General features: G+C 36.6%; 1 protein-coding gene across 3 annotated transcripts in view; it reads left to right on the forward strand.

Annotated features, from left to right (window-relative positions):
• LOC122453888 (sodium channel protein type 2 subunit alpha) overlaps positions 1 to 26,275 on the forward strand; it is a 137,953-nt gene that overhangs the window by 62,432 nt on the left and 49,246 nt on the right. For all 3 annotated transcript variants that reach the window (XM_043488197.1, XM_043488196.1, XM_043488198.1), the window contains 10 exons: positions 3,257 to 3,346; positions 4,089 to 4,217; positions 4,784 to 4,875; positions 5,756 to 6,028; positions 11,025 to 11,088; positions 12,610 to 12,751; positions 12,893 to 13,099; positions 14,912 to 15,199; positions 19,781 to 20,128; positions 23,993 to 24,125. In XM_043488197.1, coding sequence (XP_043344132.1) covers positions 3,257 to 3,346; positions 4,089 to 4,217; positions 4,784 to 4,875; positions 5,756 to 6,028; positions 11,025 to 11,088; positions 12,610 to 12,751; positions 12,893 to 13,099; positions 14,912 to 15,199; positions 19,781 to 20,128; positions 23,993 to 24,125 — 1,766 coding nt within the window. The remainder of the gene's footprint in view (positions 1 to 3,256; positions 3,347 to 4,088; positions 4,218 to 4,783; positions 4,876 to 5,755; positions 6,029 to 11,024; positions 11,089 to 12,609; positions 12,752 to 12,892; positions 13,100 to 14,911; positions 15,200 to 19,780; positions 20,129 to 23,992; positions 24,126 to 26,275) is intronic.

The following is a 26,275-nucleotide window of genomic DNA, read 5'->3' on the forward strand; positions in this document are numbered from 1 at the left end:
CCCCAGCATGAGTGTCTTTTCCAATGAATCAGTTCTTCACATCAGGTGACCAAATCTCACATTCTTCCTGGCTAAATCATGAGACATTGTGATACAGAGATGTCAAAGGAGCAGTATTTGAGAGGAGAAGAGGGATAGGATTAAAACATTTTTAGTTTAGTTTTAGAACTCAAAAAAACTTGAAGTGTCAATGAAATAAGTGCACATAAGTGCAGATGTAATATGGAATTGGGTAATATGGATTACTGAGTTCAGAAGAGAGGGCTAAAGTGAAGTAGCTCAGGCGTGTCTGACTGTTTGTGACCCCCTGAACTATAGCCTACCAGGCTCCTCCATGGGATTTTTCAGGCAAGAGTGCTGGAGTGGTTTGCCATTTCCTCCTCCAGGGGATCTCCCTGATCCAGGGATCGAACCCAGGCCTCCCGCATTGCAGGCAGATACTTTACCAGCTAGAGAGGGCTAGTCTGGAGAAAAATACTTGAGATCAGTGGGTATGTAAATGTACTTGGAGATATGTGTGTTAATGAGCTCTACTAGGATAAATATAGCAAGAGAGGGAAAATGTCTTGGATATCCACTGTCCTTTTTAAAAAGGGAAATATAACATTTCAAAGGATATTAAAAAATTGTTGCCCATGAAGCATAAAAAATCAAAGGATTAGGATCTCATGAAAGCAAAAGTAAGAGAACATAATTAAAAGGGGAAGAATCAGGCTTGTCAAACTCTATTGAGAGAGCAAGTCAGACAAGAACTCAAAATTATCCTTTTGTTTTCAGTTACACAACATGAAGATGTTTGTCATATTTAGGAAGAAAACTGGTAGGCTGAAGATGTGGTAGATAAATGAAGGAAAGTAAAGATAAACATCTATTCTAAGAAGCTTGGCTGTGAAATTGGAAAAGAGAAGTCTATAAGTGGTTAGAGGATTGTGGGCTACACTACAGTATTCTCTTTTATGCCAAAAAAGTAAGAGAGAATTAAGCAAGTTTGTGTTGATCGTAAGAGCAGATAGAGTTACTAATGGAGATATTAAAGATAAGAGAAGGAAGAGGTAAAAAGATTGCTGAAGTGTTCTGGAAAGGTGGAAGGTGTCCAGAGTTTGGGTAGAAGGGTTGACAACTCCCTCCATTGAAATGGGAAGGAGGAGAGAATCTCAATACAGAGAGTTTGTCAATTTGGGGTTAGGAAGTAAAGATATGACCTTCTGATGCTGTCTCTTCTCTCAATAAGATAGGAAATAAGGTCATGAGTTTGAAATGGGTAGAGAAGGAAGAAGATTGGAGATCAAAGAAGAGTGGAGAATATTCGGAATTATCTTTGCAGAGTAGTGGGGACAGTGAAGTGGAGAAATATTAAGACTGTGTTGAGCATGTTTGAGGCTGGGAACTATGTATTTTGAATGATGCCAATCTGCCAAGGGGTTGTTTTCTACAGTAGGTTGTTATTGTTCAGTCGCTAAGTCATGTTCGGTTCTTTGTGACCTCATGGACTGTAGCCGTCCAGGCTCCTCTGCCACCCACTATCTCCTGGAATTTGCTCAGATTCCTGTGCATTGAGTGAGTGATGCCATCTAGCCATCTCATCCTCTGCTGCCCCCTTCAGTAGGGCCAGTAACCTAACAGACACAGAGGATCCGCTGGTTTTATACACTAAAGATGAAGTCATCTTTAAGTTTATCTTATTTTTTGTTTCTTTCTAGCAAGAAAGGAAAATATTTCTTCTTTGAACTGGTGTTTTTCTGTGTTCTCTAGGTTGTAGTGCCCTCACGTGGCTGATCCACATCATTCACTTATGAGTGTTTTCATGTGAACACACTTGAACAAGCTGAGAATTAAGCATGTACCCTGAATCACTGCCAGTCAAAATGAAAAATCAGTGATTACTTTGACTAAAGTCAGTTGAAGGTGCAAAGAAACATCTTTTAATAGATTGAGACAATACATAACACAACACATTGGCAACACAACGCTATTCTATTTTACTGCACTTAAAATCATGCTGATATTTTGCTATGTGTAAGTGATATGAAGATTTATGATTAAAAGTAGAGTGAGAAGGGACATTAATAGCATTTATTCATTCTGGAATTTTTATCCATTTTCTAAATGTACTTTGATAAAGCTCTTGTTTTACAAAACTACAACTGAATCCCTCTTGTGCTTTTTATTAATTATGAAAGAAAGTTATTTCAAATAGTTGGCCACTGAATGTTTTCTTAAAGAATTTTTTTGTTGCTGTTTTTCAACACAAAGGAGGGTGAAGGGCTATCTCTACACACATGGGCAAAGTGGGGTAGAATGAGAAAAATCAGATATTTGTCCAAAGTAGTGTTCTCTATGATTTAGGAAATTAGGAAAGTAATTTATTGATTATCTACCATATAAGGTACATAAAGTTGCAAGAGATTTAATATATTTTAACTAATTTGATCCTGACAGCAATCTTATGAAATGGTTTTTCTTTTTCCCTAGTGTAGCAAAATGAACCAAGGCTTAGGGAAATAAATAAGCAATTTGGCCACAGTTGCAAACCCACGAAATGCCAGTACTAACACCAGTCGTCTTTTTTTTTTCCTATTTGGAATTTAATGAGCAATCACGTGTATTATATACTCCGCTTAGAATTTTATTAAGAATATTCGAACCAGGTTATCCTTAGGATGGATTATAATACATTCAGTTACAGTTGGCTCTCCCCATCTGCGGATTTCCTATCTGTGGATTCTATATCTACAGATTCAACCAATAGTAGATGGTGTACAGTATTCAAGATCCATGGTTTGAATCTGGGAGACAGAACTCATGGAGACAGAGGGGCCTTGAAACCTGAGCGCCCTTGGATTCTGGTATCTACTGTGGGTCCTGGAATTAATCCCCTACAGATAATGAGGGATGACTGTTACTTGAAATCTCCTTTTGAATTTTTGTCAGAGTCTTCATATGTGCTGAGCTTGCACTTTAGTCATTGAGTCATTAAAGAAAAACAAATTGATGAATTATTTACCAGTGCACTAATTTTTTTGTGTTTAATCTTTTTCAATACCAAAATGACATAAATAGCCTCAAAGTAGTTCATGGCTTGGCCTGACATGACTTGAGTATGGAGTTGCTAAAATTACGGAAATGGAAAAAGCAAGCTCAATAATAAAATCGTAGGGTCATAAAAGTTCTAAACTTCAAAATGCTAAAAGACATAATGGTGTATGAAAGTGAAAGTTTACATTGACCTTTGTCTTCCTTGACGGTATTCTTCTACTTTATTCAATGTGCTCATTATGTGCACTATTCTTACCAACTGTGTATTTATGACCATGAGTAACCCTCCAGACTGGACAAAGAATGTGGAGTAAGTAGAAGATTTTTTAAAAATCTTGCAATATTGTTGTCCCTTTATGTTTTGAATTGTGCTTCTATCATCTTGACACCTCATCAGTTTCTTCAGCAAATTGTACTGGCTACTCTAAACCAGTTACACAATGACTCAAGTTTATTTCAACCACTGATTTTCTGTAGTACAAAGCTTGCACTGGCTCATGCATTTACTCAGATTACTGCACTGATTTGACTGTCAATATGTATAGCCCTTTATCTTCCTTGTGAGTCTTACACTCTTTTCAAGATCATCAGTGATTACTAGTATCTGATGATAAATTTATACATAGTTTGTATGTTCTTTTCCTCATAGCTATCACTTTTCTATGATTTATTAGTTTATATTTCATGGCTCTTAATGATGCACACTTTATTAAACAAAAAAGTCTTCATTTATTTTTGTATTAGTAACTACTTGCTTAAATTAGAACAAAACGAGTGTATTTCATTTAATATGTATAGAATCATATTATTTGGGCCTTCAAATTAATTAATGCAAGCAAGTACAATTTTCATATATAGTCAATGAGAATGTCTTTCAGTATGTAATGTTTCTTTTTTTTTCCTTAAGCCCTACCTATGGTCTAAATCATGGGAAGACCAATATAGACCTATATAGAACCCTCTAATTTTTATTTGTTGTTTTTCTCCTTTAATATGTTTACCTGTAAATTACCTTCAGGATCTTTAATGTGGGCTTGGCTATTTTCTCTCAGGTACACCTTTACAGGAATTTATACTTTTGAATCACTTATAAAAATACTTGCAAGGGGCTTTTGTCTAGAAGATTTCACATTTCTACGGGACCCATGGAATTGGTTGGATTTCACAGTCATTACTTTTGCGTAAGTACCTTAATACATTTTCTGTCCAGGAAGACTAAATCATTAGTGGAAGCCTATACTGTATTTCTCCTTGGTGGCTTCCCTTAACAGATCAAGCATGTTTCTTGGTTATCCTGTGAATTTAGGATATTTTTTCTTCTGATCAAATTATGCACTTGGGAGAAATTAGGGACTATCATAGTAAATTACATGGCTTTGATTTCAACTAGTGCTATAAAGCAAAAAAATGTTTCCCAAGTAATAGGGATTATGATCAACAGCAATGCCATTTTCCTCTTAATTGGGAGATATGATGGCAACACTCATTGAAGTTGAAAAGGTCTTGAAAGACCAACTTAGATTTCCCTAAATTTTGAATAACTCTGATTTAATTCTACAGGTATGTAACAGAATTTGTAAACCTAGGCAATGTTTCAGCTCTTCGAACTTTCAGAGTCTTGAGAGCTTTGAAAACTATTTCTGTAATTCCAGGTAAGAAGAAACTGGTATAAGGTGGTAGGCCCCTTATATCTCCAACTGTTTCTTGTGTTCTGTTATTGTGTTTGTGTGTGAACTCCCTATTACAGATATGTGACAGAGTTTGTGGACCTGGGCAATGTCTCAGCGTTGAGAACCTTCAGAGTTCTCCGAGCATTGAAAACAATTTCAGTCATTCCAGGTGAGAGCTAGGTTAAACACCGAGGCTGACTTCAGCAGCATTAGTGGTACAATCACAGCTTTTGTGCGTAAGCCTTGTTGCTTTTCACTTATTGCAAATGTTTGTAAAAAAGCAAGAATCAGTACATCATGTTTTGGATGGATTTGATTCTTTGCTTTTACTAGTTGTTTTCTTTAAAATGAGCAGTTCTAAATCAGCCTTTGAGTTTAACAAGTTTTTGCATGAGGCATTTGCAGTAACAGGCTACATGGTTTGCGTCCTGTAACGTCAAGCTTTCCGCATAGAAGCTAAACTGTGAGGCATTCGACTGATGCAAATTTGACCAGCTAGGTCTAAAATTGGTAATTATGTTAACTTCAGATAAATAAAAGAGCGAGAGATAGCATGAGTGCTGCATGGGACTCAGTTTTCAGATGTCTTCCTTTTTTAACCCATTCTCAAGCTGATAGAATTCACAAATATATAACCTCATAATTCAGTGACTTCAAGATTTCTTACTATTTTATTCATACAGATTTTTCTAAAACCAGTGAGAGGTTAGGGAGTAAGACATCTGCAAATAAAAGCAAAGTATTTATACAAGGTTGATGTTTAAGCATGAATATCAAAACCATTTCTTTTGCTCTAAGGAGTGTTTGGAAATACACTTTTGGTTTGTTTCCATTCACAGTTTTCTAATGAAAATACAAATTCTGCTTTCATTCATTTTCACCAGCTAGCAGGCTTTTCATAAAAGTGTTGTTCAGTCACAAACATTAAACTAATATTGTTGGCATTCTGCATGACATCTTTATTTTCCAGGACAAGCTCCTGATGTTTTTCTCTATAACATAGCTGTTGAATAGTATATTTAAATTCCTCCCTTTGATTTTATTTGTAGGCCTGAAGACCATAGTGGGGGCCCTAATCCAGTCGGTGAAGAAGCTCTCAGATGTAATGATCCTGACTGTGTTCTGCCTGAGCGTGTTTGCACTAATAGGATTACAGCTATTTATGGGCAACCTGCGAAACAAATGTTTGCAATGGCCCCCAGATAATTCTTCCTTTGAACTAAACATCACTTCCTTCTTTAATAACTCATTGGATGGAAACGGTACCACTTTCAATAGGACAGTGAGCATGTTTAATTGGGATGAATATATTGAAGATAAAGGTAAGATATACTCTTTTAACCATTAAGCTATTTAGTCCTTTAAATATTTTTTTTAAAGTATATATAGTGAAAATTGTCTCAATTTTGATGTGAACCAAATTAGTTAGACCAGTTTAAGATAATATATGTGATGGGAAGTCCCCTGATGGTTCAGTGGTGGAGAATCTGCCTGCAGTGCAGGAGACACGGGTTTGATTCCTGGGTTGGGAAGATCCTTTGGAGGAGAGCATGGCAACCCACTCTAGTATTCTTGCCTGGAGAATCCCATGGACAGAAGGGCCTGGTATGCTACAGTCCATGGGGTTGCAAAGAGTCAGATATGACTGAAATGACTGAACACACATGTATGCAATATATGTGATATAGAAATCAAATGATACCTTACTCCTTTCTCCTTATCTTTTGAGCAACATGATAAAAGTACCATTTGAAGACATATTCTTTTCCCCAATGAGTCTTGAAAGCAATACAATATAATGCTGTATAAGCAAAAAGATTTATTTGAAAGATGATGATCAAGAGTTTTCAGTCATCTTAATAAATAAATCAGTAATTTTAAGAATTCAGTGTATTTTACTGAAATGGATTGTTAAGAAGACTGAGAAATTTGACTCAATATATGTACTGAGCACTTATGATGTATCTGGGAGTAGAAAAATCAAGATGACAACTGAATTTGTGTACTCATCAGAAAGTTAAGTTAAGCAGCCTTAGTCCAGCGTCACTTATTAATGAGAAAGTATAAACTCAAAACCTACATTTATAATATTTTTATTTCAGCTTATCTCTTTGGTATCAATCATCATATTAGAATTGTTTGATTTTATTTTAGAGATGGACTTAAAAACATAGTGATGATATACTTCAGTATAGGGCTTCCCTGGTAGTTTAGCAGTAAAGAATCTGCCTTCCAATGAAGGAGATGTGGGTTTGATCCCTGGGTTGGGAAGATCCCCTGGAGAAGAAAACGGCAACCCACTCCAGTATTCTTACCTGGGAAATCCCATGGACAGAGGAGCCTGGCAGGCTACAGTCCATGGGGTCTCGAGTCAGACATGACTTAGCAACTAAACACACACACATACTTCAGTATAATTTCTTATTGAAGGCAGCCCCTCTGTCATTGGAATGTCCAAATTCCTCATTCTCTGTGTACAATTAACTAGCCAGCTTCCACTGGTCTCTTGCTTATCAATATTCCACAGGGATACTTAGTCTGAGGTATCTTTCATGACTTTTAGAACTATATGAAAATTTATCATTTCCCACAATATATTAATGTTTTAAGAGTTAGTATTGGTATGAAGATTTATACTGGAGAGATTAAGGTTCACTGGGTAAGTGAATAAATAAAACAAATGATTTCATTATTTATGGGCTTTCCTATTTATTAATATTATAATGGCAGCATAGTGACAATCTTTGCACATAAATTTTTGATGTATTTCTGATTGTTTCTTTCAGATAGATTTATACTAGTAGAATTTTGGAATGTCAAAGATTTTGACCATACTAAGGCTTAGTTCAGTTCAGTTCAGTCACTCAGTGGTGGTCCGATGCTTTGCGACCACATGGACTGCAGCACACCAGGCTTCCCTGTCCATCACCAGCTCCTGCAGCTTGCTCATACTCATGTCCATCGAGTATGTGATGCCATCCAACCATCTCATCCTCTGTCATCCCCTTCTCCTCATGCCTTCAATCTTTCCCAGCATCAGGATCTTTTCCAATGAGTCAGTTCTTCACTTCAGGTGGCCGAAGTATTGGAGTTTCAGCTTCAGCGTCACTCCTTCCAGTGAACATTTGGGACTGATTTCCTTTAGGATTGACTCATTGGATCTCCTTGCAGTCCAAGGGACTCTCAAGAGTCTTCTTCAACACCACAGTTCAAAAGCATCAATTCTTCGGTGCTCAGCTTTCTTTATAGTCTGACTCTTACATCCATACATGACTACTGGAAAAACCATAGCTTTGAGTAGATGGACCTTTGCTGGCAAAACAATGTCTCTGTTTTTTAATATGCTGTCTAGTTTGGTCATAACTTTTCTTCCAAGGAGCAAGGGTCTTTTAATTTCATGGCTGCAATTACCATCTACAGTGATTGTGGAGCCCCCCAAAATAAAGTCTGTCACTGTTTCCATTGTTTCCCCATCTATTTGCCATGAAGTGATGGGACTAGATGCCATGATCTTCATTCTCTGAATGTTGAGTTTTAAAGCTGAATTTTCACTCTCCTCTTTCCCTTTCATCAAGAGGATCTTTAGTTCTTCTCTTTCTGCCATAAGGGTAGTGTCATCTGCATATCTGAGGTTATTGATATTTCTCCTGGCAGTCTTGATTCCAAGTTGTGCTTCATCCAGCCTGGCATTTTGCATGATGTACTCTGCATTAAATTAAGTAAACAGGGTGACAATATGCAGTGTTGACATATTCCTTTCCCAGCAACAGCCAGTCTATAGTTCCATGTTCAGTTATAAATCTTGCTTCTTAACCTGCATACAGATTTCTCAGGAGGCAGGTCAGGTGGTCTGGTATCCCTATCTCTTTAAAAATTTTCATTTGTTGTGATCCACACAATCAAAGCCTTTGGCATAGTCAATAGAGCAGAAGTAAATGTTTTTCCGATATTCTCTTGCTTTTTCAGTGATTGAACAGATGTTGGCAATTTGATCTCTGGTTCTTCTGCCTTTTCTAAAACCAGCTTGAACATCTGGAAGTTCATGATTCATGTACTGTTGAAGCCTGGCTTAGAGAATTTTGAGCATTACATTGTTAGTGTGTGTGATGAGTGCAATTGTGTGGTAGTTTGAACATTCTTTGGCATTGCCTTTCTTTGGGATTGGAATGAAAACTGACCACCTCCTGTCCTGTGGCCACTACTGAGTTTTCCAAATTTGCTGGCATATTGAGTACAGCACTTTAACAGCATCATCTTTTAGGATTTGAAATAGTTTACCACTAGCTTTGTTTGTAGTGATGCTTCCTAAGTCCCACTTGATTTCACATTCCAGGATGTCTGGCTCTAGATGAGTGATCACACCATCATGGTTATCTGGTCATGAAGATCTTTTTTATTGTATAGTTGTTCTGTGTATTGTTGTCACTTCTTCCTAATATCTTCTGCTTCTGTTAGGTCCATACCATTTCTGTCTTTTATATGCCCATGTTTGCATGAAAGATGGCTAGAGAGGCATAGTCTCAAATTCCGAGAGATCAAATTATATAACTCCTATAGCAGTGTCTATCTTACTGAATTCCCATTAATATTAACTGTTACTATATGGTAGAGAGAAAAGTATATCCTCTTTTTAATTATTAATGTGGTAGCATTTATGTTTATCAGTACCATTAGCAATTAATATATTTTATATAGTGTGAATTATCTGTTGGTATTTTTACTCATTATTCTATGAAATGATAGTATATTTTGAGAAATTCATAAGAATTCTATAATTTATCAAGTATATTAACCTTTTGTCTTTTTTTTTCCAAATGTATTCTCTAGCTTGTTTTTCTTCTCATTGTTTTTTGCCTAAATGACTTGATTTTTAGGCAATCAAGTCATCAAATTTGTAGGTTCCCCCCCATATTTAAGTTTATAAATGCCTCTGAATTCAGAGATAATACAAATTTTCACGTAGATATTCTACATATAAAATAGCCTCATATATTCTACAGTATAGAAAGTCTTCATATCTTTATATTAATGGACTTGCTTCTAAATCTTTAGAATTATTTTTTGATATATGTTATGAGGTAATGATCTAATTTTTTTCATAAAACTATGACTCAGATTGACCCAAGTAATAAAGTAAGATATTCTTTGAATATAGACTCTCAGTATTTCTGAAAACTAAAAAAAAATTTGTGAGGGATATGTGTGTGTGTTTTAATGTGTTTATGTCTGTGTGTTTTTGTATGTGAATATGTAAATATGTATGTTTATGCATTTGTCTGTTTCCTGAGATATTCTTTGCAACTTATTAGCATCATGTATAAGGTATTCCTTAAGAATAAAAACTAGGTATACTTCGAAAATCTTTATCTCCAAAGGGACAAGTTTATCTTGAAAGATAATAATCAAGCCAAAACTCAAAACAAAACACTTATTTATAGCATCATGGAAAGGGCAAACACCTAAGCCCACTTTTCACAAGAACCTGTTAAAAGTGGCGGGAAAAAAATGTCTGAATCCATTTTGAGTCCAGACAAAATGTATTTGTAGAGTAAAATGTTTTTTCATGGCAGCATTTAGAAGCAACAAGGCTTTTCTTTCTCTCACTTCTGTGCCAAGTAAAAAACATCAGTTTGGCAACTCTTTTTTGAATTATCTCACCTGGGTTTGATCACTGGGTTAGAAAGATTCACTGGAGAAAGGAATAGCACTCCACTATTCTTGCCTGAAAAATTCCATATGGACAGAGGAGCCTGGCGGGCTACAGTCCATGGGGTTGCAAAGAGCTGGACGTGACTAAGAGACTAACACTTACTTAAGCGATTTGAGTTTATATTTGAGTTTATAAATACTAATAGGGAATGCTATAATAGTTACATCTTGGAAACATTTCTTTTTAAACAGATTTTCTAAACATTTGTTTAATCAAAAATGTTTGTGATATTTGTATGGTTTCAGTTATTATTTTCATTTAGCCATACACATATTTGGGCTTCCCTGGTGGCTCAGCTGGTAGAGAATCCGCCTGCAATGCGGGAGACCTGGGTTCGATCCCTGGGTTGGGAAGATCCCCTGGAGAAGGGAAAGGCTACCCACTCCAGTATTCTGACCTGGAGGATTCCATGGACTGTATAGTCCATGGGGTCGCAAAGAGTCAGACACGAGTGACTTTCACTTCACTTCACTTCATACACACATTTATTATTTTATCAGTTTTATTATGCTTTTTAAAACATGTAAGCTTTATTACCAGACACAGTGGCTGAAGCGTTTTGAAGGTTCTTCAAAATGATTCTCTCTATTCTCTGCTCTTTTAAATAGGTCACTTTTATTTTTTGGAAGGGCAAAATGATGCTCTGCTTTGTGGCAACAGCTCTGATGCAGGGTAAGTGCTGTTTTGTGTCGAGCCCCAGTCCACACTGCTCCATAGGCCTTAGCCTGCCACCTCCCGCCTACCCTGCCTCCGCTTGCTTCTCATTCAAAGCCCTCCATAAATCCCACTTCATGCTGACTCAAAATAGCTGGGATAAGTGTGGATTGTCACCTCCTTCACACACTCATGCAGCAATTATTTTTCCATACTAGGTCACAGCTAATCTTCCAAATTAGTTCAATGGAAAATAGAAAGAAAAACAATACATATACATAAAAAGCTCAAGTTAATAGAATTCATAACCATGTTCTTTTATAAGTGTGATATTCTATATATACTAATGTGGTCTCCATGGCATAAAATATATCTGAAGATAATGTCAGTATCTGATCTGTAGTGAGTACATGTTTAGCATATTTTAGCAAAATGGTTAAGAGCATAGACCCGAGAGCTTACACGAATTCAAACCCGAACCTCACCATATAATGTCACCTCTCCTTGCCCTGATTTCCCCATGGGATAAGTAGGAATAAATTATAAGGTGACTGTGAGAATTAAATGGATTAATGAATGTATAGCTATTACAGCATTCAATAAGTACTTTAAATTATCATAACTGGCATTATGTGAATGCTTGTTGTTAAGAAGCATTTTCCCTGGAGCTAAAGCTAGGAGGAAAATTCATAGAAATAGTTCTTTCTGTATTTATGAGATTTTAGAATCATAAATGGAAGTCTGATGTTCCTCCTGAGGTAGGTGCTATTGTGGACATTAGTAACTAGTACCTGTAGCAGAATCCCCAACGGTAATAAGCTTTGCATTTGGCTCATATGATATTGTGCTGCGTTTATCTCCAGATCTTAATGATAAGTAAAACAGACTGATTTTAACTCTTCTCTGTACTGTACTAAGTGTTTTACATATGATGTCTTATTCAGTGATTGTAAGTTTGGAGGCAGGTTCTGTTATTAGCCTTTTCTTACATACAGTGTGTTCCAAACCAGCAACTTGCCCGAGATCACACAGCCCAGAGTGTCAAGCACAATGTTGAATCCAGGTCAGCTTAATCATTAAGGTCATACTGTGAAATGTTCACTCTGCAGACTCATTCACTCCTCTTGGTATGCACCCTCCCTATCTTTTTCTTATCCCGCTTTCCTACCTCCACACTCAACACACTTCTGCCTCTAGATATCTTCAGTGAAAATCAAATTTTTCCCTGCAGACTTATTTTTCTGTTCATCTTCACAAATCTCAGAAGATAGTAATCATAATATGATTGCTTCTATAGGGAGGCACGATAAATATAATAATGACAATCATGAATCACAGAGAAATCCACAAATAGACTTAGCAGATTCTGTTGTTATGTAAATCAGTCTTCTTAGTCCTGGACTCAGCACTGGGTAAAGTGAGAACAATCTGCTTTTTCTTGTGCTGCATAAAATAGACATCAGGGTCTATAAAAACAGGAAAGCCAGCCATCCAACTTGCAGTGATGGATGTCCCCTCTTTCTTTTCACCTAATCACAGCCAGTGTCCAGAAGGATACATCTGTGTGAAGGCTGGTCGAAACCCCAACTATGGCTACACAAGCTTCGACACCTTTAGCTGGGCTTTCCTATCCTTATTTCGTCTCATGACTCAAGACTTCTGGGAAAACCTTTATCAACTGGTGAGAACAGATAAAATGATTCTTCTGGGAAGCATGAACTCCTGAGATCAAGAGAACTATAATAAAATACTTTATTACTGAGAATGCATGCTTGTAGCATTCTGTATAAAAGTTAATAAAATATCTCTTCCATTTTTGCAGACACTACGTGCTGCTGGGAAAACATACATGATATTTTTTGTGCTGGTCATTTTCTTGGGCTCCTTCTATCTAATAAATTTGATCCTGGCTGTGGTGGCCATGGCCTATGAAGAACAGAATCAGGCAACGCTGGAAGAGGCTGAACAGAAAGAAGCTGAATTTCAGCAGATGCTTGAACAGCTTAAAAAGCAACAAGAAGAAGCCCAGGTATAGTAGCAAGCATCGAGTCCTTTTGTGTTTATCTCCATCCTCTGACCATACTGTCAAGATCAGAGATATTTAAACACACAAAATCAGCAGTGATAACTGATAGTAGAAACATGCCATATGTGTTTAATAAGTGCTGGGAGTCTATTTGGTAATTAGAGACTTATTCTTTTATTTTGATGATTACTTGGGCTTCCCTGGTGGCTCAGACTGTAAAGAATCCACCTGCAATGACAGAGACATGGATTTGATTGCTGGGTTGGGAAGATAATGCTGGCAAAGGGAATGGCTACCCACTCCTGTGTTCTTGCCTGGAGAATCCCATGGATAGAGGAGCCTGGCAGCCTACAACACATGGAGTTGCAAAGAGTCAGACATGACTGAGCCACTAACGTGATCACTTAACTATAGTAACGGCATCCAAACATGGCAAATTATAATGAGTTTATTGGCATTTTTTTCTCCCTTGTGACCCTTCATTCACTCAAGCTCACAAAGGAGTTATACCTACATGCCTTTGGTTGAACTATTTTCTTAATCTTCTGGGGAAGCAGAATTCAGTTCTGGTTGCTTCTTCCTTCGTGTCACTAGAGGTGGGAAAGGTCAGAAAACCCAGGTCAAACTGAGAAGATTATTTTATAGAGTCTGGAAAAAAAGACAAAATCCTATTTAATATTTATTTTCTATTTGAAGAGTTCAAATGCAAATTTGTGGATTGCATAAAGAAGACACTGGTACATAAACATGCTAAATAAATCATTACATTCTGTGCCCACTACCCTGTAAATCTTATAATTCGGACTTGAAGTTTCAAAATAATTTCTCTAATTATACGTGCTTGACAATGTTGTTAATCCAATCGCCTATATTCGTTTTTACTGAATGTAGAGTACAGTTCCCTTTTAGCACTGAGTATCCTAAATATGTAATAAAGATCAGATAAATAAAATTACACTGTAATAGCAGCAACAATATTGAGCACTTTATCTTTCCAATAATTGTACTGTTGCCATTTATAAATTCACTCAGATGCCATGATTGAGGATTTTCTTATATACAGTCTCTAATTTGTTTTCATTGTGATATTTCTTAGTGAAATAATCATTTTAAGTCAAAGAGAAAAAAAAGGCTTATTAAAACAAAATTCTTGACTGAATTAAATTTAATAATTTATACTGGCACTAAAAATCATTGTCAAGTGGAAGTGTGCTAGATCAGGTTAAAATAGGAAACCTTTAGTTCTTAAATTATTTGCTTCTTATGACATTGTTTAAATAACAGAAAAAAGTCTTTATGATATTTGAGTGTCTTTTGCATTTTACTAGATAATTAGAATGTGTAGTGTGAAGCCACGGCTTGAAGATCTTCCTTGAAGTCACATGTATGATCTTTCACTTTTCTCTTAATTTTAATTCTTTAAGTGGTTTAATGATAATGTGTGTGTGTGTGCTAAGTCGCTTCATGTCTGTCTCTTTGCGACTCTATGGACTGTAGCCTGCCAGCCTCCTCTGTCCATAGGATTCTCAGGCAAGAATACTGAAGTGGGTTGCCATGACCTCCTCCAGGGAATTTTCCCAACCCAGGGATTGAACCTGTGTGTCTCTTACACTGGCAGGTGGAAATTTTACCACTAGCACTACCTGGGAAGCCCGACAATGACAATATATGAGCTGTTTTCCGAAATACATACTAGGATGGAGAATCATTTTTTTAAAATCACATATTCATGATACCAAAGATAAGTGAAGCAGTAACATTGATAGAGTTTTTCAAAGTTTATGTGCAATTGCCATTTCCCTTGGACCCTTCTAGGCAGCAGCTGCAGCAGCTTCGGCTGAATCAAGAGACTTCAGTGGTGCTGGTGGGATCGGGGTTTTCTCAGAGAGTTCTTCAGTAGCATCAAAGTTGAGCTCCAAGAGTGAAAAAGAGCTGAAAAACAGAAGGAAGAAGAAGAAACAGAAAGAACAGTCTGGAGAAGAAGAAAAGGAAGATGGGGTCCACAAATCTGAATCTGAAGACAGCATAAGAAGAAAAGGTTTCCGGTTTTCCTTAGAAGGAAGCAGGCTGACATATGAAAAGAGGTTTTCCTCTCCACATCAGGTAAGCATATTATATTATATAAATTGCATTTGTTATAGCAAACACATGTATTTAAAATATGCCAGAATTTGGTTAGAGATAAAACTGCCTTCCTCCTTGATGACACCATACTTTCAGAATGGTAATGACTGATGAATAAGTTTTGGTTATCACCTCAAGGAATTTGTGAGTTTTACAACATTTTGGAATTCCAGGAAAGCATTTTTAGAGCATTTGGGAAGGCTTGTGATTTTGAGATTTCCCTAAAGACTGGTAAGCGTCTCAGGGCAATTTTCCACCTGAGGAGTAATCAGTAGATGGTTCCCGTCCCTTCTTAGCTGTGGTGCCAGTGAACTGTCAATTTTCTGAGTGGCAGCTTCCTAGAACTGAAGAGTGGATTCTCTCAGACCATCTATGCAGTTGTTCCCATCCACCTGCCAACTTCATATGAGGAATGTATTCTTTGTGTTCTTGTTTCAAGGGAAACTGGGCCTTCATTTTTCTAAAAGTGTCATCAAAAATTTTAGGTAGATGCGCACTGAGGAAGATCTATGATACTAAATAAACAATTGTGTTTAATTGCACTTGATTGCCTGTGTCTCATGTTTAAGGAGACTTGAATGTAAATAATATGTTGACTTATATAGGGCAGAAGATGTTATCTAGATGCTTCTGGCTTATCTACCAACACTAGCTGCTGTAACTTTGAAATTTTGGATCATTAATTGCTTTTAAAATTACCAAAGAATTACAGGTTTTCAGTGCTGAAAAACTTCATATCCATACAATTAACAGTAACAATTTGAACACCCACAGCAATGATAATGGCTAACACTTACCTGGTGCACTGCTTCTTACAGTATAAACTTATTGAGGCCACTCAGGGCAGCCCTAGGGGGTACTGTCATCCTCATCCCCAATCTGAGATGTGAAGACAAGGGGACGGGTGGTATTCTTTGTTGAGCGTCTGTTTTGTGTTTGGCATTCTTCTTCTTCTACCGTAATTAATGTTAAACACCCTGAATATGACTCTTTTCACTACATTTTAGGCTCAGTGAAGTTAAATAATTGCCCAGTGTCATATAGTTATTAAAGGTTGAAGTGGCATTCACAGTTGGCCTGACACTGAAACCCTTGAAATTTCTGCTGTATTAGGCTGACTAGAAAGAATATTTTTTAAAAAGTCTTAAGAAGCTGATGAGAAAATTTACAATTTGATTTCATTTAAAAGATATGTATATTTAGGATTATATATGTTCTTTGTATCCACAGTCTCATATAACCTTATGTTTAATATGTATATAATTTTTATAGGTCAGCCTGATTCACTCTAAGTCTAGGTAACATTATGAGATACGCTAAATGAAAGGATTAGTGCAGTTGAATTCAAATTTGAAGTAGAATCTACCCTTGTTCGTGTTGTTGTCATGATCATTATGCTTTCATTAGTGGAGACTTGAATCTCAATAAATGTGAATGTAAAAAAATCAAATCTCCCTTTTAGAGTATTGTTTGTTTTGAAGGAAGGGAAGAGGGAAACAAGAGGAGAAAAGAAGGGAAATAAGTTAGCTGGGGAAAAACTACCAAAATTTGAAACTGTAAACCAGATACCAGATACCACAAAGAGTCACCCCAGTTGCTTTATCTCAAGTCCAATAGAACTAATTCTAGGCAGAATAGTTAAGTCTGAAAATGTTAGGTTCTACCCACCTTTTTCTGTACATGTTGTCCAAAGAAGTAACATTTTCCCCATACCATCTTCTTAAAACTTCTGCTTCTTAACTAGCTGGGTATCATAGGTGATGGCTGACTTATACAACATGTAATATCTGGCTCAAATGGATATCTGTTTCTGAAGTGGTATTTGTATAAAAATAGAACTGAAGATTTTTATCTGAAAAAGAAGTAATCAAGCAACTAATTAAGAAGCTGGAGAGGGCAATGAAGATACAAAGAGAGAGAGAGAAAAGGAGGGGAAAGAAGGGAGGGATGCTGAAGTCATACTAATTTCATTTTGCAAGACCTTTGTAAGTAATACTGAAAATAGTGAGCCTGGCTACAGTGGTGAAGGGTCCATAGCTTTTGCTAGGTTTTGCAGGGCACAAGGCCCACATGTATTAAAAACTATTGTTTTATAGGGACATGATAGGCAATTGTATTGGTAACCATTGCTATTTTCATATTGAAAAAAAATATAATATATACTTTTACCACTGGATTATAATTTCCTCAGAGTAGGTGGATTGTATGAAATACTTTTTAGACTTCTTAAGACTTGTTACTGTGGGATAGGGGAAAGAAGAAAGTCCAAGAGTGCAGTTTCTAACCACGGCTCAAGACAATCTGGATATTTTATTTTTAAAGCGTTTATAAGATACTGTTGGCCTTCTAAAGTTATTATTTCCCTCTGTATTTGTGATAAACCAAAGATCCACTTATTATGGCAGATTTTTTTCTTACTGTCCATCCATCCTCTATTTGTAACAGGACATTTGATTGCTATAGATTTATGTAATTAATATAAGCAGTGGACGTTGAGGCTAACACATGGAAAACAATCATTTTCCATATAGCTGCCACATGTAAACTGTTCTCTTGTGCAGCATAATTCACCTTTGAACTTTGAGAAACAGTGTGTCTAATTTTATAACATTTCTCTCCAAACCATCTGCTGGCACTAACCGAGGGCAGAACTTGTAGTATAAAAACATAAACTGTTACTAAGATGGTACATATACATAATTTCTACTTCATTTCCTATTGTCAAGCATTTATTGTCTGGCTTTCTTTCTGAGGTAGTGATAACCAGTAGGTCACAAATTCTGTAGATATTGTGTCCTTATATCTAACTCAAAGTCCCTTGTGAATAGAGAAACGAGACATGAAAGAAACTGGATAGTGTAGGAAAGGTTGTAAAAATATTCATATGGAAATAACAAAGGAAATGAGTTATCTTACTAATGAAGTTGATAACAGCATGAAAAAACATGCGTATAGGAAAAGAAGAAATAAGTTCTTCTGGGAGAATAGATCAGTATTCTTAGATGTGTTTCTTTCTGTAAATAATGACTAAGATCACATAATATAAGGTAGTATTTAAAGATGACAGACATTTTATAGATGTTCATAGGTGTCACTGAGAAAATCATTCTTTAGCTGAAAGTAAAATTAAATGAACACTTATTAGTCAGGGAATGTAAAATATATATAGGTGCAAAATAATAATTTTAGTTAGCTTTAAATCCTTTGGAGATAAAAAGATGAAACTAGTAACATTTAAATGATGAGTTGGTATTTTATTAATAATCATAGAAATCCAACTTAAGCCAGCTTAAGCAAAAAAGAGAATTAGATCATGTAAATAATATCAATGAGTACCTTTAGGCACAGCTGGACTCAAGGGCTCAAAACATGTTACCAGGGCGAAGTATCTCTCCACATCTACAGATTCCTCCAACATGGTGATAAGATGCCCACCATGACTCTGAACTTATAGTCAGTGGTTTTAGCAACCTCAATAAAAAATGTACCCCTTTCAATTGCAAAAGAAATTGGTGACTGTCAGTGGACCATGCAGAGTCCCCTACCCATTTTTAAACGAGTCTCCATGGCCAGAGGCATGGAATACACTCATTGGCTAGACCTGGATCATGCTCTTGCCAGAGAGCATTTCTTGGAGATAATCAGGGTACTGTCAACAAAGGACAAATATATCCATTGGAGAAGCAGAAACAAGTGCTCCCTAGAGTGAAGTTGTAAAAGTGGACTAGTGGTAAACAGCAAATGATTCATTGTGCTCAATGCTACTGTGCTTGAGAATCAAAGTAAACTGAATGATGCCAGTGACATTGTAGCCATCTAGAAGACTGTTAAATGATTGTGACCAGACACTTAGTGAAAACCAGGTGTTTGTAAATGTGGTGCTCTTCAGATTTCTTGAGACAGACAAAAGAGTGAAAATCAGGGAATGAATCATACAGTCTTTCAGTTTGATTTGTTTAAATTATTCAGGAGGACTGTAATAAAATATGCAAGGGGAAGGGGAGAAATTGCTCCTTGTTACTATAATTAAACAGACCTACTAGCAAGATTGATTTCATTTTTCTCTGTGGGGGGATCTGCATTGGGGTGTGGTCATGTGGTCACTAGTGCACTCTTACTGGTGAAGTTTTGACTTCAAAGGAACTAAATATAGCTGTGTACTTAATTGCTCCCCATTGGATTGTTAAATAAGAATAGTTTCTAGAGAAGAGTTTAGTAAAGATTTCAGTTCTGTGTGCCAGAAATGAAACAAAACGGTCTTCAGGGGTACTTCTGACTCTCGGAAGTCATGGGTAAAGTAGAAGAAAATGACAGAAAATCAGAGCTCAGAAGATGAAAATGAAGGAAGGAAGAAAACAGGGAAAGCAAAAGAAAAGAGCTGAACCCAGGAGAAAGTTCCAGAATGCCACCAGCAGTTACCATATAAGCCCTTGATCACACCCATCCAATGCCTTGTCCTAGGTAAGTCAGCAGTTATGAAGCAATGAGTCCTGGCTCATATTTTCCAGAACACTTAATTCTGTTCATCTGGGTTTTTGTTTCCTTCCTTGCTGTTGATAGTCTTTACTGAGCGTCCGTGGCTCCCTGTTCTCTCCAAGACGCAACAGTAGGGCGAGCCTTTTCAGCTTCCGAGGCCGAGCCAAGGATATCGGCTCCGAGAATGATTTTGCGGATGATGAACACAGCACCTTTGAGGACAACGACAGCAGAAGAGACTCTCTGTTTGTGCCGCACAGACACGGGGAGCGGCGCCACAGCAACGTCAGCCAGGCCAGCCGCGCCTCCAGGGTGCTCCCCATCCTGCCCGTGAACGGGAAGATGCACAGCGCCGTGGACTGCAACGGCGTGGTCTCCCTGGTCGGGGGCCCTTCTGCCCTCACGTCTCCTGCTGGGCAGCTCCTACCAGAGGTGAGACCAGGGAAGCCTGCAGCTCTTGGGGAGGGAGGTGTGGCTGGTGCAGGCGGGAATGGTTTTCCATTCCCACCTGTATGAGTTTTAGTGAGCCTACTCTTCAAAGGCCAAGGGTCAGTTCAGTCAAGTTATGAACTTATTTTGTCAAATTGTTCCTTTCAGACTTTTCTACAGATGAATTAAAAACAAATGTATGACAAAAACCACTACAATATTGTAAAGTAATTAGCCTCCAACTAATAAGAATAAATGAAAAAAAAAAAAAACAAAAAAAACATAGGTTGGGTCTCATAGACTGTAATGAGAAGACCTCCATCATTATTACCACAGTATCAAACTTGCCAAAAATATAGCAACAATTTATCATGCATTGTTTTTAATTAATATAAGCAAAATAAATGCAAGAAATGATATAAATGCCCATCTTAAGCATCTTGTTATTTCTCATCCTTTAAAAGGAGTACTTGATACTTGCACTTGAAGTAGATAGTATTACTAAATGCATCTAAATTCTGCAAAACAAGGTTCTTCCTCTTGGCAAGTCAAAGTGCTATAACATTTTGGCACCCAGTCAAATGACCATTGTACATTTATATGGTAAAGAAGCCACTCGAAGTACCTGGTAAAGTGATGTGTTATAACTTAGAGTCGATTTCAATTTGTATATTACTGTCCTGAGTTTTTTTAATTAACATAATGGTTATAAATCATGCATACGGAACTTAGTGGAATTTAGTTTCAGCTAAATACCAGACACTGGGATATATTATTGACATTTCCTTCATAAAACATAAATGCTTTTTAACTTTGGTATTAAATAAGATTTCATTTGCCAGTATAAAAAATTCTAGCAATTTGGTTGTACTTTATAGTTTACCAAATCATATTAAAATCTTCTTTGTATGATTTTTTTTTTTTTGCAAAATTTTCCTCATTATAGTTGGATGAGCTCTGCCAGTCACAATAAAATCATATGGAGTCAGCTTTCAGTCACCTAATAGAAAAACTTCTTACTTTGGATTATAGAAACAGCCATTGATCATTCTTATTTTTTTTGCCTGGCCTCTCCCCACCATTTCTCCCAGAGAGATATTCAAGTATCCTAGAATCAGATCAACTCATGAATAAAAATAGAACTTTATTGTGAAAGAACCTGGAAAAATGCAAAAAATAAAAAATAATCATGCCTAACTATGTACCAGACAGTGTCCAGAACACTTTCCTTGCATTAATTCATTTAATCCTCACAACAATACTTTATCATAGTTATTAATATTATCTCCATTTTACAGAGAGGAAACTGAGGCCTGTGCATGATGGAGCTAGGATTTGACCCTATATATGCTGGCTACTGACCCTACATTCTATCCATATTGCAATATTACCTCCCACTAATTTACTTTAAATTTTCTTAAATGGGAAAGAGATGGTTAAGGAAACAAACCCTTTCGTTTTTACCCAGTGTTTCTCAAGATTTATTTCGTCATCAGACTACTTGCCTCAGAAATCCCTGGGATACTTCTTAAAATGGAGAGTCTTCATTTCCCCCTCCCTCCACCCCTGGCAGCCACCATTCTCCTCTGCTTCTCCGAGTTTGATAACCAGAGGGTCCAGCGTTTCAGTTATGCAAGATAAATAGGTTCTGGAGATCTATTGTATGGCATAGTGCCTAGAGCTAAGAATACTGAATTGTAAACTTAAAATTTGCTAAGAAGATAGGTCTTATGCTGTGTTCTCAACCCAAATAGCAACAGCAACAATGATAAGGCAGTGGAAGCAAACTGTAGAAGTTGATGGAAATGTTTATGAACTGATAGTGGTGATGGTTCACGGGTATATACTTATTCTTAAACTCATCAAGTTGTGAGTGTGAAGTACACATAGCTTTTTACATGTTGATAATACTTCACAAAAGTGGTTTAAAGGAAGAAATGAAGATTTCTGGGCCCACTCAGATTTACTCAGACCAAGACCAAAAGGCCAGGAATCAGTGATTTCTTCTTTCTTGACAAGCATCCCACATGGTTCTTACACATATTGAAGTATGAGTATTTCTGATCTTGATAAATGTTAATTGAGAACATGAAAATAAACCTACAACTTCTTTACATAAATGCAAGAGAATTTCAGTCCATTAGAAAATATTTAGCGTTTATCAGTAATTATCACTCCTATCCTATCACAGAGTGGGGAATAAATCTCTGAAGGCAAATTCGGGCAGTTTAAACAAAGCCTAGTTTAGTATCCATGCCCTGCTGCTTGGTGTCCACCCTTCAGCATTGCAATCAAGTGCTGTGAGGCAGGGCCCCGCACCATGGTGTGGCAGGAGCTGCAGAGGCAGACCAAAGATGTGGCTTTGCAAGACTGCAGAGAGAAAGAACAGAAAATAAGCAGCTGTGATCAAATGCTACCTTCCAGAGCACACAATATCCTGCACTTTCACATTAATTCAGTTGAAGCAATTTAATTTAAGAAAGAATTTCCTTGGTAATATCATTAGAGAGTTTGAAATCTAGCACTAAAAATTAGACAAATATCGGATAACATATATGATTTTGTACAGAGCAGAAGGGACTAGATGGCCTTTAAGTGACCCCATTTTTTTTCCTCCAAACTTTGACTTTCTCTGATGAGGCAAAATATTTTCAGTTCTGATGCAACATTAATAGGATGTTACTAAATTAAACTAAATTTTATAACTTTATCTTATACTTACAAGAGAACCCATCCTTGGCATTGAAACTCTAATTTAAGGCAAGACATCATAATGGGGGATCTTTGATTTTTAGAATGATATGATGAATTGATTCTTTTCTATTCCAAAATAAACTCACCAGAATTTCAATATGGGCAGAAATTTATTCCCACTTCAAGAGTTCAAGCAATGAAGTTAGCGATCACAGGAGAAAAAAGGGGCAAGACTCAAGCATTTCTAATGCAAGTCTGAGTGCTAATAATAAAGAAGAAGTCACTTTTATTCCTCTGAGGATTTTCCTTATTTATATAAGCAATATGAGCCTGTTCACCTACTTTATTGTGTTATCGGTAATTAACATTATTTTATTAACCTTGTTACCTCTAATACATACATAGTCAAAAGCAGAATTTCCACTCCATTAATAGGATTGTCATTAATGAGGATGAACATTCATTTAGGTCACCCTAAAATTAATTTTACTATGAAAGAAAAGTAAAATTCATGAGAAAAAATAACCCCTCTCGGAAACAAACCTTTTTAAATAAAAAAGTTGTCTCTTAGAGTTGAAAATATTTAACCTCATCAGGGAAAGGCAAAGTGTGAAGGTAAAAAAATGGGGTTGCTTAAAGGTCATCTAGTCCCATCTGCTCTATACAAAATCATATGTGCAGTCCTGTATCTGTACCTGTCTATAATGAACAGAAACATTTTAACATGGAATTCACACTTTAGGAGTGCTACTACTGATGCATATTAGGGAAACCTGTAAAGTTCTTTTCATTCATTGAACTACATGAATATATATAAAGATCTAATAATATGTGAGTAAATCAAGGAGTAATATGCTTCAGTTTGAAGTTCTAGATAGGATTGACTGAAATGCTAAAAGGTTATCTATCCCAAAAGAAGCAAGATGCCTCCAGCCCAAAGCTCCAAGATGGATGAATTAAAAAAGTCCATCTTGATCACAAACCCAGGCATCCCTGAATGCTGAGAATATGATGGGCTTTCAAACCCTTCCCAAGAATGATGATTCTAGCAATGTCTTAGTGAGCTGTTTATATCTGACAAAGCATACTGAATATTTGGCTAAATAACACCTATTGCGGGAACACTTTGGCCTTTAAAAATACTAGTTATTTCATATGAAATTTTGTTTTTAGGGCACAACTACTGAAACAGAAATAAGAAAGAGACGGTCCAGTTCTTATCACGTTTCCATGGATCTTTTGGAAGATCCTTCAGCAAGGCAAAGAGCAATGAGTATGGCTAGTATTTTGACCAACACCATGGAAGGTATGTCAAAAGTCTTACAGCACAGTTACTTGGTGGTGCCTTGGTAATGGTGATTAAAAAAACTTTCATAAATTCTAAGAGTTAAATTCTAACTGAATTGATACCACAATATTATTATTTCTTTTACTAAAGAAAAGTAAAATCCACATGCAATACCTCGATTCTGTTGTCTCGTATAGATTTTTACATTTAGCCTCCAGGAAGCTACTGCAAACTCAAGGTATACCTGGAATATAACCTTGGTAAATTAAGTTCTTAAACTGTTGAAGTTTGTCATGTGCATGACATCAAAAGGAATGTAATGATAAATGTTTATTTTTATAGTGATGCTAACACAGTTGAATTGTATTAACTGCTTGAGACTCAAGCTATAAACTCATTTGATTTAACCAGAAGTATAAATGAAAAAAGTGGAAATTAGGGTTTAATATTAACTACTTTGAAGCAAAGTTTTCAAAATTTTGAAAACTACTTTTGCCTCTCTCTCTGATCAGAGTTTAATAATATCTCAACTTTCTCTTTAGTTGCTGATTATATATGAGTAGTTAATACATTGTTAAGAGGTCTGGATGTTATTAATTCCAAAATAAAGAATTTGGGGACAGCTTGATTTGTGATCAGTTATTGACTCTGTGTATCTATTTGTGGCTCTGTAGTTGTTTCTTCATCAGTTAGTATTGATAATGATGTTTAGAATAACATTGTTGTAAAGACTAAATAAGACCTCATCCATAAAACATCTATGTTCCTGGAATGTAGAAGGCAGTCAATAACCAGTATTATTGGTTGCTTTATCATTGTTTTGTTAATTCACATGTTTATGCCTTTCTGTACTTGTTAATGAATTCAAACATCAACTATCAACTTCACCTTGGAAAATACTTTCATATAAAATGTATTCTATCATCCTCCCTTACTCTCCTTTGCCCTTCTCTCTCTTTCACCTTTATAACCCTCCCTTTCCTTCCCCTCCCAAGTATGTGTGTGTGTGTGTGTGTGTGTGTGTGTGTGTGTAGATGTGTGGAAGGAAAAAGAAAGATGGAGAATGAGAAAGAACACGAGCATGTGTTCATGCTTCTCTGTTAGTTGTAGTTTCTCTTAATACGGGATAGATTCTTGGAATAATTATTTTCCAGTCTGAATGCAAAGACCCCGTGATGTTTAATAATACCCAAAACCTGAGAGTCACAGCCAGGAAAATCTCACAATGTAGATGGCCATATATATCACAGCCATGTCAGTTGCTACAGTCCCAACATCCGTAATGTCCTAATGCAATATCAGAAATCTTTTCACTGATTTCTATGGGATATTAAACTCAGTACGTTCTTCCCCAACCTCGCCTGCGTTAGCTTGCACTCCCTCTTTCCCCCCAGCTGCCAGTAGCTTGCTCCTCCCTGTCCCTCCAGGTAAATCTTTTGAAGATTCTCTGGTCTTCTGCTCCTTGCCATAGCAAAACCACTGAGAGGAAGCTGCCAGTGGTTCTGCTACCGATGTCAGCAGCATGTCTGCTCCCTAAAGCAAGAAGTAGAGAAGGAGACAGGGTAAGTCTCAATTAACACTAATTTGCACTACTGATGGCATTAAGTTTGAATTAACCTAAGAAGTTACTTAAAAACATCAAGCCACCACCACAAAATTGAACTTATCCACTAAGATATGGAGTTAAAAATGAGTGCACACATTCCCATATCGCCCTCCATGAATATGTGTCTCATGAAATTGCTTAGAGTGAAATGATGTCCTAGAGATAAGAGTAACTTAGGAAGCAGGAGACTGAGTGTTTGGCTTTAATATCTGCAGAGCTTTTAACTTGATATTTTTGGGAGGAACAATGGCTGAGTTTTCATTCTATTTTTCATTGGTTGTGTAGAATGCAAAGCATACTTTTCTTTATTCAGTTATATCTAAACACTTTGAATCTGGCATTAATCAAGGCTGGTTGTTAGCTACATAGTGCACACAGGCAACTAGAACTGTCTTTAATATAGTACTTTTTGGTTCCTGATGGTGGAAAAGTGTCTTAGGTTGACATAATCTGTTTATCTGGGGATCCTTCCTTCTGAGTCTAATCGTGTTTTAGTTTACCTTTGCTTTTTTTAGCCAGGCTTGTTGACCCACGCTGACAACTTTTGTTTTCCCTCTTTTGA

This window comes from Cervus canadensis, chromosome 15, assembly GCF_019320065.1.
Source record: "Cervus canadensis isolate Bull #8, Minnesota chromosome 15, ASM1932006v1, whole genome shotgun sequence".
In the NCBI taxonomy this organism is placed as follows: Eukaryota; Metazoa; Chordata; class Mammalia; order Artiodactyla; family Cervidae; genus Cervus; species Cervus canadensis.